General features: G+C 43.8%; 2 protein-coding genes across 4 annotated transcripts in view; one reads left to right on the top strand and one right to left on the bottom strand.

The window, feature by feature from the left end:
* The window catches only part of LOC135203641 (protein brunelleschi-like), a 204,698-nt gene that overhangs the window by 52,330 nt on the left and 137,368 nt on the right, over window positions 1-15,000 (top strand). The window lies entirely within an intron of this gene.
* On the bottom strand, window positions 7,938-10,294 carry LOC135203444 (golgin subfamily A member 6-like protein 24). The gene is made up of 2 exons (XM_064233170.1): window positions 9,986-10,294; window positions 7,938-9,878 (listed from the first exon to the last, which is right to left on the bottom strand). The coding sequence occupies exons 1-2, from the start codon at window positions 10,292-10,294 to the stop codon at window positions 7,938-7,940; spliced, it is 2,250 nt and encodes a 749-aa protein (XP_064089240.1).

Below are 15,000 nucleotides of genomic sequence, written 5' to 3'. Positions count from 1 at the left end.
AGTATTATAAGGTGAATCCAGAAACTAACCCACACCAAGCAAACTGTTCCTACTAAGTGGAAGCTCACTGTAAGGCAAATCTAGTTTTCTCAAAGAAGAAGAAATAATCCTCCCTACAACATATCCATAGTTGGATGAAGTAGTTTGATATTGTTTATACCCGCAACTTCTTTTAGGTACGACGATGTGTATGTACTGTTCACGTAAAAGATATTGCATGAAAGGTTTTCGTAGACTTTTATAATTGTTGCTATAAATTCTTCGTTTTCTAATGAGGGCCCACAAGGAACGTCTGTAAAACAGGCTTTTAATACATCCTGAATTGTCGCAGTGCATAATGTGTAATGACATTCATTATTGTTGATAAGATTTTCCCCTTGCCAAAGGGCTCATCAGGTGGGTTTAGCCTTTCCCTATTTTGAAATAGGGAAGGACACGGAACCAACAATCCTCTTCCCTCCCTGCTACTGATTTCTTTAAGGAAACAGACCACCATCCAAAAAGGATGGGCAGAAATCCAGTTTCGATAACAGAGGCTAAGTAGCCTATGTCTCGAACTGGTATACCCAACCTTGAAGTGGACCTGACTACAACTGATTTCCTTAAGGAAAGAGGCCAGCATCCATAAGGGTGGGCAGAAATCCAGTTTCAATGACAGAGGCTAAGTAGCTTTGTCTCGAGCTGGTATACTCAACCCTGAAGTGGACCTGACTACAACTGATTTCCTTAAGGAAAGAGGCCACCATCCAAAAGGTGGGCAGAAATCCAGTTTCGATGACAGAGGCTAAGTAGTTTATGTCATGAACTAGCGTATAAACCCAACCTTTTAAGTTTGGACTGCTAGAAATGATTTCCTATAAGGAAACAGGCTCCAAAATAAAAGGGTTGGGCATTAAAATTCCAGTTTCGAGTGCCCATAGAGGCTAAGGATAAAAGGCTTTTGTTCTCGAGTGGTATACCCAACCGTTAAGGACCTTACTTCAAACACTTTTGATTTTTTCCTTTAAGAAGTGCCCACTTATCAAGAAGGGTGGGGCCATAAATTTTCCAGTTTTCGATGTCAGAGGCCTAAGTAGGCTTTGTCTCGATCTGGTAATACCGCAACCCTGAAGTGGCTTCTGACTAAACTGATTTTATTCCCTTAAAGGGAAAACGGTGGGCCATCCCATCCAAAAGGTATGGGCATAAAATTCCAGTTTTCGATGACAGGAGGCTAAGTAGCCTTTGTCTTGAAGCTGGTAATAACCAAACCCTGGGAAGTTGGACCTGCTGACTACAACTTAGATTTCCCTTAAAGAAAGAGGCCGCACCAATCCAAAAGGAATGGGCAGAAATCCAGGTTTCGATGAACAGGGAGGCTAAGTAAGCCTTTGTCTCGAAGCTTGGTAAATTAAGAACCCTGGTAAGTGGAACCCGTGAACTACAAAACTGATTTCCTTAAAGGAAAGAGGCCACCATCCCTAAAAGGATAGGGCAGAAACATCCAGTTTTCGGATGACATGAGGCTAAGTAGCCTTTGTTCCTCAGCGGAGCTGGTAAATACCCAAAACCTGTGAAGTGGGAGACCTGACTACAACTGATTTTCCTTAAAGAAAGAGGCCATCCATCCAAACCAAGGATGGGCAGAAAGTCCAGTTTTCGATGACAGGGCTAATAGCTTTGTCTCGAGGCTAAGGTATACCGCTTTGATTGGACCTTCGAGTCAATGGATTTCCTTAAGAAAGAGTGCCAATTCCATTCCAAAGGATGGGAGAAATCCAGGTTCCCGATGAACAAGGCTTAAGTAGCCGTTGTTCGAAGCTGGATTTCCATTAAGGAAACCCTGTAGTGGACCTTGGACCTTACCACTTGATTTCCTTAGGAAAGGGTGGCAAACCACCAAAAGGATGGGCAGAAATACCGGTTTTTCGATGACCAAGAGGTCTAAGTAGCCTTTGTACTCGAGCTTGGTAATACCCAACCCCTAAAGTGAACCTGTACTTACAACTGATTTCCTTAAAGAAAGAGGCCCACCATTCCAAAATGGATGGGCAGAAAATCCAGTTTACGAAGCAGAGGCTAAGTAGCCTTTGTCTCGAGCTGGTATGCCCAACCCCTGTAGTTTGGACCTGACTACAAACTGATTTCCCCTTAATTAAAAGAAGGCCATCATCCGAAATAAGGGTGGGTGGCAGAAATCCCAGTTTTTTCGATGAAACAGAGGCTAAGTAAGCCTTTTGTTTCTCGAGCTGGTATAATCCCAACCCTGAAGTGGACCTGGACTACAACTGATTTCCTTAAGGAAAGAGGAGCCAACCAATTCCAAAAGGGTGGGTGGGCAGAAATTTCCAAGCTTTCGATGACAAGAAGGCTAAGTAGCCTTTTGCTCCTCGACTGGGTATACCCCAACCGTTAAAGTGAACCTGGACTACAATACTGATTTCCTTAAAAGAAAGTAGGCCACCATTCCAAAAGGATGGGCAGAAATAAATCCAGATTTCGATGAACAAGACCGCTAAAGTAGCCTTTTTATTTCTCGAGCTGGTAATGCCCCAACCCTTGGTAAGTGGACCTGACATAACAATACTTGATTTCCCTTAAGGAAAGAAGGCCAAACCATCCAAAAAAAGGGTGTGGGGCAGAAATACAGTTTTATCGATGACAGTAGGCTAAGTAAGCCTTTGTCCTCGAGCTGGTATAGCCAACCCGTTGTAAAGTGAACCAGCTGAACTACAACTGAATTTTCCTTCTAAAAAGAAAGAAGTGCCACCATCCAAACAAAAGGGAAAAATATTTGGGCCCAGAAATCCAGTTTCGATTGGACAGACGCTAAAGTAGCCTTTTTCTCGAGCTGGGTAATGCCCGCCTCCTGTAGTGGAGCCGTGAAACTACAACTGATTTTCCTTAACAGGCGAAAAGAGGGCCTACCATCCAAAAGGGGATGGGCAAGAAAATGTCCAGTTTTGATGGAACTAGAACCGCTAAGTAAGCCTTTTTTCTTCGAATGGTTATACCAACTTGGAAGTGGACCTGACCCTAAACCCAAATGGAATTTGGTTAAGGAAAGAGGCCACCATCTTAAGGGTGGAGAAATCCAGTTTCGAATGCAATAAGCTAAGTAGTTTCCTTTGTCTCGAAGGTGGTAAATTACCCACCGTAAGGTGACCTGACCTACAAATGATTTCTTAAAGGGAAAGGGCCACATCCAAAAGGGTGGGCAGAAATCCCATGTTTTTCGATGACAAGGGCTAAGGTAGCCTTTGTCTGAGCTGGTATATCCAACCCTGAAAGGTGGACCTGACTACATCTGATTTCCCTTAAAGGAAAGACCCACCATCCAAAAGGGTGGGCAAGAAATCCAGGTTTGCGTGACCGAGGCTAGGTACCTTTGTCTCGAGCTGGTAAAATACCCAACCCTGCAGTGGACCTGACTACAACTGATTACCTTAAGGAAAGAGGCCACCATTGAAAAGGGTGGGCAGAAATCCAGTTCCGATGACAGAGGCTAAGTAGCCTTTGTTTCAAGCTGGTATACCTAACCCTGAAGTGGACCTGACTACAACTGATTTCCTTAAGGAAAGAGGCCACAATCCAAAAGGGTGGGCAGAAATCCAGTTTCAATGGACAGAGGAAAAGTAGCCTTTGTCTCGAGCTGGTATACCCATCCCTGAAGTGGATCCTGGCATGACAACTGATTTCCTTAAGGAAAGAAGCCACCACCAAAAAGGGTGGGCAGAAACCAAAAAAAGAAATCCAGTTTCAATGACAGAGGCTAAGTAGCCAACCTTTGTCTCGAGCTGGTATACCCAACCCATGTAGTGGACCTGACTACAACTGATTTCCTTAAAAAAAGAGGCCACCATCCAAAAGGGTGGGCAGAATCCAAAGTTCCGATTAAGCGCGCTTTTAAGTAGCTTTGTCTCGAGCTGGTATACCCCCAACCTTGTAAGGTGGACCTAACTACAAATGTTTCCTTAGGGGAAAGAGGGCCCCCCATTTCCAAAAGGATGGGCCAGAAATCCAGTTCGATGACAGAGGCTAAGTTAGCCTTTGTCTCGAGCTGGTATACCAACCTGTAGGGACCTGACTACAATGATTTCCTTAAAAAAAGAGGCCACCATCCAAAAGGGTGGGCAGAAATCCAGTTTCGATTCCAGAGGCTAAGTAGCCTTGCTCGAGCTGGTTACCCAACCCTGAAGTGGACCTAACTAAATGATTTCCTAAAGGAAAGAGGCAAACATCCAAAAGGATGGGCAGAAATCCAGTTTCGTGGACAGAGGCTAAGTAGCCTTTGTCCGAGCTGGTTATACCCAACCCTGAAGGGAACCTTGACTACAAACTGATTACCTTAAAGAAAGAGGCCACCATCCAAAAGGATGGGCAGAAATCCAGCTTTCGAGTACGAGAGGCTAAGTAGCCTTTGTCTCGAGCTGTATACCCAACTGTAGTGGACCTGACTACAACTGATTTCCTTAGGAAAGAGGCCACCATCCAAAAGGATGGGCAGAAATCCAGTTTCGATGACAGAGGCTAAGTAGCCTTTGTCTCGAGCTGGTATACCCAACCCTGAAGTGGACCTGACTACAACTGATTTCCTTAAAGAAAGAGGCCACCATCCAAAAGGATGGGCAGAAATCCAGTTTCGATGACAGAGGCTAAGTAGCCTTTGTCTCGAGCTGGTATACCCAACCCTGTAGTGGACCTGACTACAACTGATTTCCTTAAGGAAAGAGGCCACCATCAAAAAGGATGGGCAGAAATCCAGTTTCGATGACAGAGGCTAAGTAGCCTTTGTCTCGAGCTGGTATACCCAACCCTAAAGTGAACCTGACTACAACTGATTTCCTTAAAGAAAGAGGCCACCATCCAAAAGGATGGGCAGAAATCCAGTTTCGATGACAGAGGCTAAGTAGCCTTTGTCTCGAGCTGGTATGCCCAACCCTGAAGTGGACCTGACTACAACTGATTTCCTTAAAGAAAGAGGCCACCATCCAAAAGGGTGGGCAGAAATCCAGTTTCGATGACAGAGGCTAAGTAGCCTTTGCCTCGAGCTGGTATACCCAACCCTGAAGTGGACCTAACTACAACTGATTTCCTTAAGGAAAGAGGCCACCATCAAAAAGGGTGGGCAGGAATCCAGTTTCGATTACAGAGGCTAAGTAGCCTTTGTCTTTAGCTGGTATATCCAACCCTGAAGTGGACCTGACTACATCTGATTTCCTTAAGGAAAGAGGCCACCATCCAAAAGGGTGGGCAGAAATCCAGTTTCGATGACAGAGGCTAAGTAGCCTTTGTCTCGAGCTGGTATACCCAACCCTGAAGTGGACCTGACTACAACTGATTTCCTTAAAGAAAGAGGCCACCATCCAAAAGGATGGGCAGAAATCCAGTTTCGATGACAGAGGCTAAGTAGCCTTTGTCTCGAGCTGGTATACCCAACCCTGAAGTGGACCTGACTACAACTGATTTCCTTAAGGAAAGAGGCCACCACCAAAAAGGGTGGGCAGAAATCCAGTTTCGATGACAGAGGCTAAGTAGCCTTTGTCTCGAGCTGGTATACCCAACCCTGAAGTGGACCTGACTACAACTGATTTCCTTAAGGAAAGAGGCCACCATCCAAAAGGGTGGGCAGAAATCCAGTTTCGATGACAGAGGCTAAGTAGCCTTTGTCTCGAGCTGGTATACCCAACCCTGAAGTGGACCTGACTACAACTGATTTCCTTAAGGAAAGAGGCCACCACCAAAAAGGGTGGGCAGAAATCCAGTTTCGATGACAGAGGCTAAGTAGCCTTTGTCTCGAGCTGGTATACCCAACCCTAAAGTGAACCTGACTACAACTGATTTCCTTAAAGAAAGAGGCCATCATCCAAAAGGATGGGCAGAAATCCAGTTTCGATGACAGAGGCTAAGTAGCCTTTGTCTCGAGCTGGTATACCCAACCCTAAAGTGAACCTGACTACAACTGATTTCCATAAGGAAAGAGGCCACCATCCAAAAGGATGGGCAGAAATCCAGTTTCGATGACAGAGGCTAAGTAGCCTTTGTCTCAGGCTGGTATGCCCAACCCTGTAGTGGACCTGACTGCAACTGATTTCCTTAAAGAAAGAGGCCACCATCCAAAAGGGTGGGCAGAAATCCAGTTTCGATGACAGAGGCTAAGTAGCCTTTGTCTCAAGCTGGTATGCCCAACCCTGAAGTGGACCTGACTACAACTGATTTCCTTAAGGAAAGAGGCCACCATTGAAAAGGATGGGCAGAAATCCAGTTTCGATGACAGAGGCTAAATAGCCTTTGTCTCGAGCTGGTATACCCAACCCTGAAGTGGACCTGACTACAACTGATTTCCTTAAGGAAAGAGGCCGCCATCCAAAAGGATGGGCAGAAATCCAGTTTTGATGACAGAGGCTAAGTAGCCATTGTCTTGAGCTGATATATCCAACCCTGAAGTGTACCTGACTACAACTGATTTCCTTAAGGAAAGAGGCCCCACCATCCAAAGGGTGGGCGAAAATCCAGTTTCGATGACAGAGGCTAAGTAGCCTTTGTCTCGAGCTGGTATACCCAACCCTGAAGTGGACCTGACTACAACTGATTACCTTAAGGAAAGAGGCCACCATTGAAAAGGGTGGGCAGAAATCCAGTTTCGATGACAGAGGCTAAGTAGCCTTTGTTTCGAGCTGGTATACCTAACCCTGAAGTGGACCTGACTACAACTGATTTCCTTAAGGAAAGAGGCCACAATCCAAAAGGGTGGGCAGAAATCCAGTTTCAATGTCAGAGGCTAAGTAGCCTTTGTCTCTAGCTGGTATACCCATCCCTGAAGTGGACCTGGCTACAACTGATTTCCTTAAGGAAAGAGGCCACCATCAAAAAGGGTGGGAAGAAATCCAGTTTCGATGACAGAGTCTAAGTAGCCTTTGTCTCGAGCTGGTATACCCAACCCTGAAGTGGACCTGACTACAACTGATTTCCTTAAGGAAAGAGGCCACAATCCAAAAGGGTGGGCAGAAATCCAGTTTCGATGACAGAGGCTAAGTAGCCTTTGTCTTGAGCTGGTATACACAACCCTGAAGTGGACCTGACTACAACTGATTTCCTTAAAGAAAGAGTCCATCATCCAAAAGGGTGGGCAGAAATCCAGTTTCGATGACAGCAGCTAACTAGCCTTTGTCTCGAGCTGGTATACCCAACCCTGAAGTGGACTTGACTACAACTGAAAGAGGCCACCATCCAAAAGGGTGGGCAGAAATCCAGTTTCCATAACAGAGGCTAAGTAGTCTTTGTCTCGAACTGGTATACCCTACCCTTGATTGGACCTGAAAGCAACTGATTTTTAAGTGGACTTGACTGCTTCTGATTTGAAGTGGACATGACTGCTACAGATTCCCTTGAGCAGATGGGCCACCATCCAAAAGGTGGGCAGATATCCAAGTGGTTATGACTGCTACTGATTTCTATAAGGAGAGAAGCTTGACCAACGATATCCAGACAACTCCAAGAGCCAAATGAATGGGTCACAGACTGGCCTGACGACTGCATTGTCGAACGCACACCAAAGGCAGCGAGGGAGAAACCCCTGACACGCCTTCAGAAGAACCTCGGGAGGTGTGGGGGAACACCTTCAGAGGAACTTCGGTAGATGTGGGGGAACACCTTCAGAGGAACCTCAGAAGATGTGGGGGAACACCTTCAGAGGAACCTATGAAGGATCTTGGAGTCCCTCCCATGCCGCCAGAGGTGCATCGACAACGCTATCATCAAGTCATCCTGTGGCTCATCCACACAGCCATTTGGAATGTCTTGAGGCCTGCAGCCTCCATGTTACACAGCCAGCCAAAATTCCTACATCAGCTGTTGCTGGCTGGCATCGTGATCACCTGTGCTGTCTGTTCTTCCTAAACTGCTGCTTCGGATTAGTCATCTTGCTTTTGGACCCACAAGTTCATTTTATTGCTTCCTTAGCCATTTTTTTGTTCGTCTCCCTGAATAAGATCCTCCACCATCTGCGTTAGGGCTTCCCACTGTTTTCCATAGTCCTTCTTTTCTCGTTGGGCATTGGAGTACTTTACGTACTGTTCCTCTTCTACCCTCCTCACTTGGTCATGTAGGTCCTCATCCTTGACATGGTCTTTACTTCCATCTCTTGTTTCAGCACAGTTTTGTGGATCCATGTCTTCGCTGTTGTTTCTTCGTTCCAGTTCAATGTGTTCCAGATGGAAGTTCCTTTGAGCAGTCCCTTGGAGGAGTGCCATTAGCATGTACTTATCCTGATTCCTCAGTTCTTCTTGCTGTGTCCTTAGGTGGTCCCTGACACGTTGTCGTTCTTTAATTATACTCTCCTCCTGTATCCTACACTTTTCCCTCAAACTTTCACATTTTTTCCCAAGTAGTTCCAGTTCATGGAGGTTTTTGCTTTCTGCCCTCTTCAAAGACGAGAGCTCTCTTTCTGCATGTTTTAAAGAGCTCTCCAAGTTATGCTGTTCATGCTTGGCACTCTCCAAGTTCTGCTGCAGCTGTTCCGTCCGTTCCTGTAGCTTCTTTCTCTCATTGTCCTTTTCTTTTAGCCTCTCCTGGAAAAGCAGTCTCATTTCACTCCTTTCTCTCTCCAGGTCCTTTGCGTGATGGAGGGTAACTTCTAGTTTTTCTTTTCTTGTCTTTTCCTCTTCCAGTAAGATCTCCATCTCCTTTCTGCAATGGAGAGCATCCCTTTTCTCATTTGACAGTGAGTTCTTGAGTGTGGTCACTTCCAGGAGGGCTTCTTCTAAGTCTTCTCTAAGATTGGTATTTTGGCCTCCTAATTCCGAGACCCATTTCTTCAGTAGCTGGACTTCCTCCTTTAAAATCTGGGTCTTCTCTTGTTCGTCTCCTAACTCTTTCCTGAGTAAAGTAATATCCAGACATTTATCCTTCAAATCTTCCTTAGTCACAGCATTTTCACCTCCTAATTCTGTGACCCAGTTCCTCATTACTTGAAGTTCTGCACAGGTGATGTCATTTTTTGCTCTCTCGTTGTTGAGAGCTTCTGTTGCAGAGTCCAGTCGAGATTCCTTATGGAGCAGCGCTGACTCTAAAGACTGAGCTCGGCCTTTTAGCATCAGGGCCTCATTCTGAAGGCTGACGTTTCTTTGCTTCTCGTTTGCGAGATTTCGCTCGAGCTGACAATTTCTCTCCTCGAGCTCATTTGCCTTGTGCAAAGCGCTCTCCAGTTCCATTTCTTTGTCATCCATAATTTGCTGGAAGAAGCTTCGTAGTTCACTTTCCTCGTCGTCTCTCTTCTTCAGCAAGTGATCTGTCTTCTCCAGCTGAGTCTCCAGAGACGTTACGGTATCCAGCAGTTCTTGGTGTAAGCTGTCCATGATGTCAGCTCGGCCTGTAGCCAACTCGGCATATTCTTCCAGGTTTTGGTTTTCAGATTGCAGCTGTTCCTTTTCATCGTTCAATTTGTCCACTTCTCTTTTCAGTTCTGTCTCTGCAGCTGCTTTCTTTCCTATGAGGATCTCCTTGTCCAGTATTTGTTTTCGAAGTCGTGCAATCTCGTCATTAGCTTCGTTCAGCAGACTTTCCAGTTTTCCTGCGTGAACTTCACTGGCTTCCAGGTCCTCGGCTAACCTCTTTCTTTCGTCTTCCAGTTGGTCTGGATGTTGTCTCAGGAGCTGGTCTTCTTCGGTGGTGTCTTTCGGTTCGCATTTTTCCTTCGCCTCCTCCTCCTCCTCCTCCTTCGCCTCTTCCTCGGTGGGTTCGAGCTCCTCAGTTTCCAAAATATCCTTTTCTTCTTCTTCCTCCTCCTCCTCCTCCTCATCATCATCATCATCCTCAGAGTTGTCAAGATCATTCTCAAAGCTGTCAAGTTGTTCGTCTTCATAATCCTCCTCCTCTGGGTTGTTGAGTTGTTCTTCCTCCTCTCCTCGTCATCTTCAGGGTTGTTGAATTCGTCATCGTCCTCCTCGTCATCATCATCAGGGTTGTTGAATTCCTCCTCTTCGTCATCAGGGTTGTCGATTTCTACCTCCTCCTCCTCCTCCTCAGAGCTTTCCAGATCTTCGGTCAGAAGAACTGGTTCCAGGGTTGACACTTCCAGGTCGTCCTCCTCACCATCAAGGGCATCGGTTCCAATGAGTTTCCTCCTCCAGAAAGCAACAACAACAGCCAGCAACGCCGGGACAACCACCGCCATCAAGGCCATCCAGGGGATGGCGCTGGCGGGGACCGACGTCTCAATGCCGATGCCGTTGGGTGGTCGTGTTTCCACGACCTCTGGGGTCCAAGACTCGACGATGCCGACGTGAGGAAGGTCTCCCAGAAAGCGTCCGTTCATTGCGTGACCGCAGGGTAAGCAGTATAATTCAATTGCGACGAAGATGAGCACATACAAAGCTATTACTTGTACGATGGGAAACATTCTGCTAATGTTAACCTGATGCTGTAGGTTTCTCCGAGGCTGGTTTTGAATTCTGCCACGTCTCAATTCGTATCCGGAGGAGGCGAAGGATCGCGCTTCTGGAAGCGAAGAAGAATCAGTTCCCGAGGAAGACTCCAGCGACGCCCCCGGGATTCCTTCAAGGTCCTTATCGTTCTTGACTCGTCTGCAGAGAATACTTCTTCATCTTATTGCTTCTCTGCGTCTTCCCTCTTCGTTTTCTTCTTTTCTTCTTCGTTCTTTATCGGGGTTTAAAGGCTTGGGTTTGTTAAAGACAGCCTCCGAGTGTTCCTGGAAACGCCGCCGCTGAGGCTCCTTGTGAAGAATCGGAGCCTCGTCCAAGGAATCCTCAGAAATCGAAACCCCCAACATCCTCTCACTTCAGCTGGGATCGGGAGACTAATTTTTCCCCGTCTAATACTCTTCTCTTATGTACTTACGCCAGACTCTATATTTTTTTTTTTTATATATATATTTCTAAAGTTTATTGATGCCATATTTCGCTTTGTTGGTTCTGTTTTGTCTTTCGTGAAAGGATTTCTAGATACTCGTCTTTTCCATTTATTATTATTATTATTATTATTATTATTATTATTATTATTATTATTATTATTATTATTATTATTATTATTATTATCATTTGCTGAAAGAAGACCTTCATTAATACAGCTTTTATTGAAAACAATGTCTATTTCAGTCGCGTTTACCTTCTATAGAAGTTTCTATATATATTCTTATTACTGACTTGTCTTCTGTACTCAAGTTGGCTATTAAAACGCCAAATGGTGGATTCATGTCAAAAACGTTATTTGTCTAATTGAATAAATTATAACAATGCCGTACAAATTGGATCTTAAACCTAATTGAGAAATTTAGTCATTTAGTACCTTTTTGTCAATTAGCCTTAAGATATATTCAGTTTGGCAAATACATATTTTTGAAACCATATTTTTGACACGAATCCCCCATTTGGCGTTTTATAGCCAATTTGAGTACAATAGAAAAGTCTGTAATAAGAAGAATAGAGAAACTTCTAGACAATACAAACGCGGCTGAAATGGCCATTATTTCAATACAACATTTATTGAAAAAATCCTCATAGTAGCACGAGTCTTCAAATGGAGAAAAGATCCACAGTTTGTGATAAGGGGAACCGAACAGATTCCCGAAAGCTATCCTTTAAAGTTTTAAATTTAAATATATGTTCATTTAGATAACTGTGGATTTGATTCTCCAATACAACCTTTATTAATATTATTATTATTATTATTATTATTATTATTATTATTATTATTATTATTAAAAATTATAAAATGTTTGTATTCATAGCTTAGTCCAAGTCGAAACCGTCGTCCATTCTTATTTTCTTCCGTAATTGATATAATTACAAAATAATGGATAAAAACAAGATATATATATCTATATATATATATATGTGTGTGTGTGTGTGTGTGTGTGTGTGTGTGTGTGTGTGCGCGCGCGCGCGCATAGCCACACACGCGCACAAGTGGGTGTCCTGTCAGAATACAATGCTAGCGGTATTGCTACGGTAATACATGTAACATACGAATGCAATGATACACTCATGCACCTTATGGGACACACACACACACACACACCTACCTGCCACTTATCAGTGACCTTTGCATAGCAAGCACAAAGACATTAAGGTCTGCTTCATTGTCTTGTTATTTTCATGAATCATCCTCTCTCTCTCTCTCTCTCTCTCTCTCTCTCTCTCTCTCTCTCTCTCTCTCTCTCTCCAAAAATGTGTGCATTCCGTTGCTCTCAATAACCTTCCTTTATGTTCGGCGTTTGAGAGAATTTCGTGCCTGTTTGCGGTATGAGTTTGGCATGTTTTCGCGTCGTGAGTGTTTGTTTGCCTGGCATTGTTTGGTCTTTGAAGTAAACAATAAGCATGTTTATTTGTATGGTGTTTGTATTTTATTTTTTTATTTTAAGATCTTATTGTGGCTCAGTTTTGCCTATAGATTTACAAGTTGGGACATCAGAGAGAGAGAGAGAGAGAGAGAGAGAGAGAGAGAGAGAGACTTTTAACATTTACGTCATGGGAAGAGTTCCTCTTGATTCGAAATGTTTACGAGTGTATGCTTTTGTCTAAGAGAGAGAGAGAAAGAGAGAGAGTTATTTTAGGTACGGGAAGAGCGTGCGAATCTACCACGACAACGGATCAAGTGATTTATGAGTCAATGTCTCAGTCAAGTCTTCGAAGAAATGATTGACCGTAGTTTAGCTATCCCGATGTGCCCTGGATTGACTTTTCAGGTCCTCGGTCCTTGGTGAGGACTGTCTTCAAATGACGGAAATTATGAGGGTCTTTGGATGAAAGATCATTCTCAATTTCAGCCAAATATCCCTTTTAAGAAGTTTGTTACGGCCAGAAATTCTTTAAATTGAGTTGGATTTGTCTCTCCGTCCGCACTTGTTTCATGTCCGGCCTCAGATCTTGAAAACTACTGAGGCTAGAGGGCTGCAATTTGGTGCGTTGATCATCCACCCTCCAGTCATCAAACATACCAAATTGCAGCCCTCTAGCCTCAGTAGTTTTATTTTGTTTTAAGGTTAAAGTAAACCATAATCGCTTCTGGCAACGATTTAGGACATGCCACCAACGGGCCATGGTTAAAGTTTCGTGGACCGCGGCTCATACAGCATTATGACGACACCACGGAAGGATAGATTTGCATTAGGTGGGCTTGATTATACGCTGTACAGACAACTAGATTGCGCCAAAGGAACTTCAGCGCATTTTATTTTTACTTTTTTCTTTAGATAATGAAAATTTCTGTCAAATATGTATTAAGGATTTTATTTTATTGTGTTTTATACCTCGAGATTTTGTCTATGATTTGATTTGGTTAAAATTATAGTCTTTAAAAAATTATATATTCGATTTCTCTTGATTTCTTTTTATACAAAATGAAAAGTTCTCTCTCTCTCTCTCTCTCTCTCTCTCTCTCTCTCTCTCTCTCTCTGATAGATTAATAGATATACAGTCAGAATAGTACTCATAAATGCTCACCTTGGCGTATGTCGTCCTCGGCCTATTACGACCACAGACACAGAACATGAAATCAAAATCATATAAATAGTATTTGCGTCATTTGAGAACTGGTGTGAAACTCTACTGTTTGACTATAGTATATAATACATCCCCTTGATACCACGAAGGTCCTATAGCTGTAAACCATTCGGAGTCTTTGATAAAAGATGATTTTAATTGAAAACCACCGGCGTTAGGAAGAACTCAAGCTGATATCGGGGAAGCAGAACATTAGGTCTGTTTATGTATATATACGATTCATGGGTTCTTCCTCAGGATTCTGATTTCTATAGAAGGCAAAGTTCAGTATTTCTTAGTTTAACCAGACCACTGGTCTGATGAACAGCTCTCCTAGGGCTGGCCCGAAGGATTAGATATTTTTCACGTGGCCAGGAAGCAACTGGTTACCTAGCAACGGGACCTACAGCTTATTGTGGCGTCCGACCCACATTATATCGATAAATGAATTTCCAATCACCAGAAATGAATTCCTCTGATTCCACGCTGGCAGAGCGGGGAATCGAACTCTCGACTACTGAACTGGTCGGCAAGCACGGAACCCACTCGTCCAACGAGGAACTCTATAGACGACAAAAATAAACCTTTTGCAGAGTCAGATTCGACTATGATTCCCTTAACTACTGTTGGATCGTCTATGCTCTCTCCCGTAGGGGGGTTAGTACAGTCATTTGCGCCTCATATGGCGCACTGTAGGCATGACTTAATGTCCTTTGCAGCGTCCCTTGGGCCCCTAGCTGCAACCCCTTTCATTTCTTTTACCGTACCTCCGCTCGTATTCTCTCTCGTCCATCATACTAACTGATTCATAGTGCAGCTGCTTTGAGGTCTTCCTCCTGTTACACCTTTCAACCCTTTAACTATGAAATTCCTTTTCAGCGCTGAATGACCTCATAGGTGCCCAGTGCTTGGCATTTGGCTTGAATTATGTGGTATTATTCTATTCATCTGTAGTCCCGTAACCTTGACTAATAAGAGAGAGAGAGAGAGAGAGAGAGAGAGAGAATCCTTGGTCACTGCGCCGTATTCATGTTTGTAAACAAAACGTGCCAGCTGATGATTCTCTCTCTCTCTCTCTCTCTCTCTCTCTCTCTCTCTCTCTCTCTCTCTCTCTCTCTCTCGTAATGGTCTGTTGCTATGCTGGAGGAAAAGAGGAATTTATTTGATAAAATGCTTTAAACTTACGTTGGAAGGTAAAACATTTTTATCTTTAAAAGGAAGTAGACCTTTGCCGACTTACTAGAGGCTGTTATTATTATTATTATTATTATTTTATTATTATTATTATGAAGTGTAACGTATCTCCCTTTCTAGTGCCTCTTATAGACTGACTGAATTTCAGTTGCCTATTCCAACGGAGAGTAGACCATGCATCCCCTATCATTAAGGTTACTTGAAATAAGTGTAATATGGTTCTACATTTTATTTATCATTCTTCCCAGCTAACCTTGAAAATCTCCATATTGTAGTTAAGAAGGCAATCCCATTGTTATTTTTTTTCTTTTTGTATCTCGTGGGATGT

The sequence above is a fragment of the Macrobrachium nipponense genome, chromosome 36 (assembly GCF_015104395.2).
Source record: "Macrobrachium nipponense isolate FS-2020 chromosome 36, ASM1510439v2, whole genome shotgun sequence".
NCBI classification, from domain to species: Eukaryota; Metazoa; Arthropoda; class Malacostraca; order Decapoda; family Palaemonidae; genus Macrobrachium; species Macrobrachium nipponense.
The sequence above is the reverse complement of the archived record's forward strand: the minus strand, read 5'-3'. Positions and strand labels throughout refer to the sequence as shown.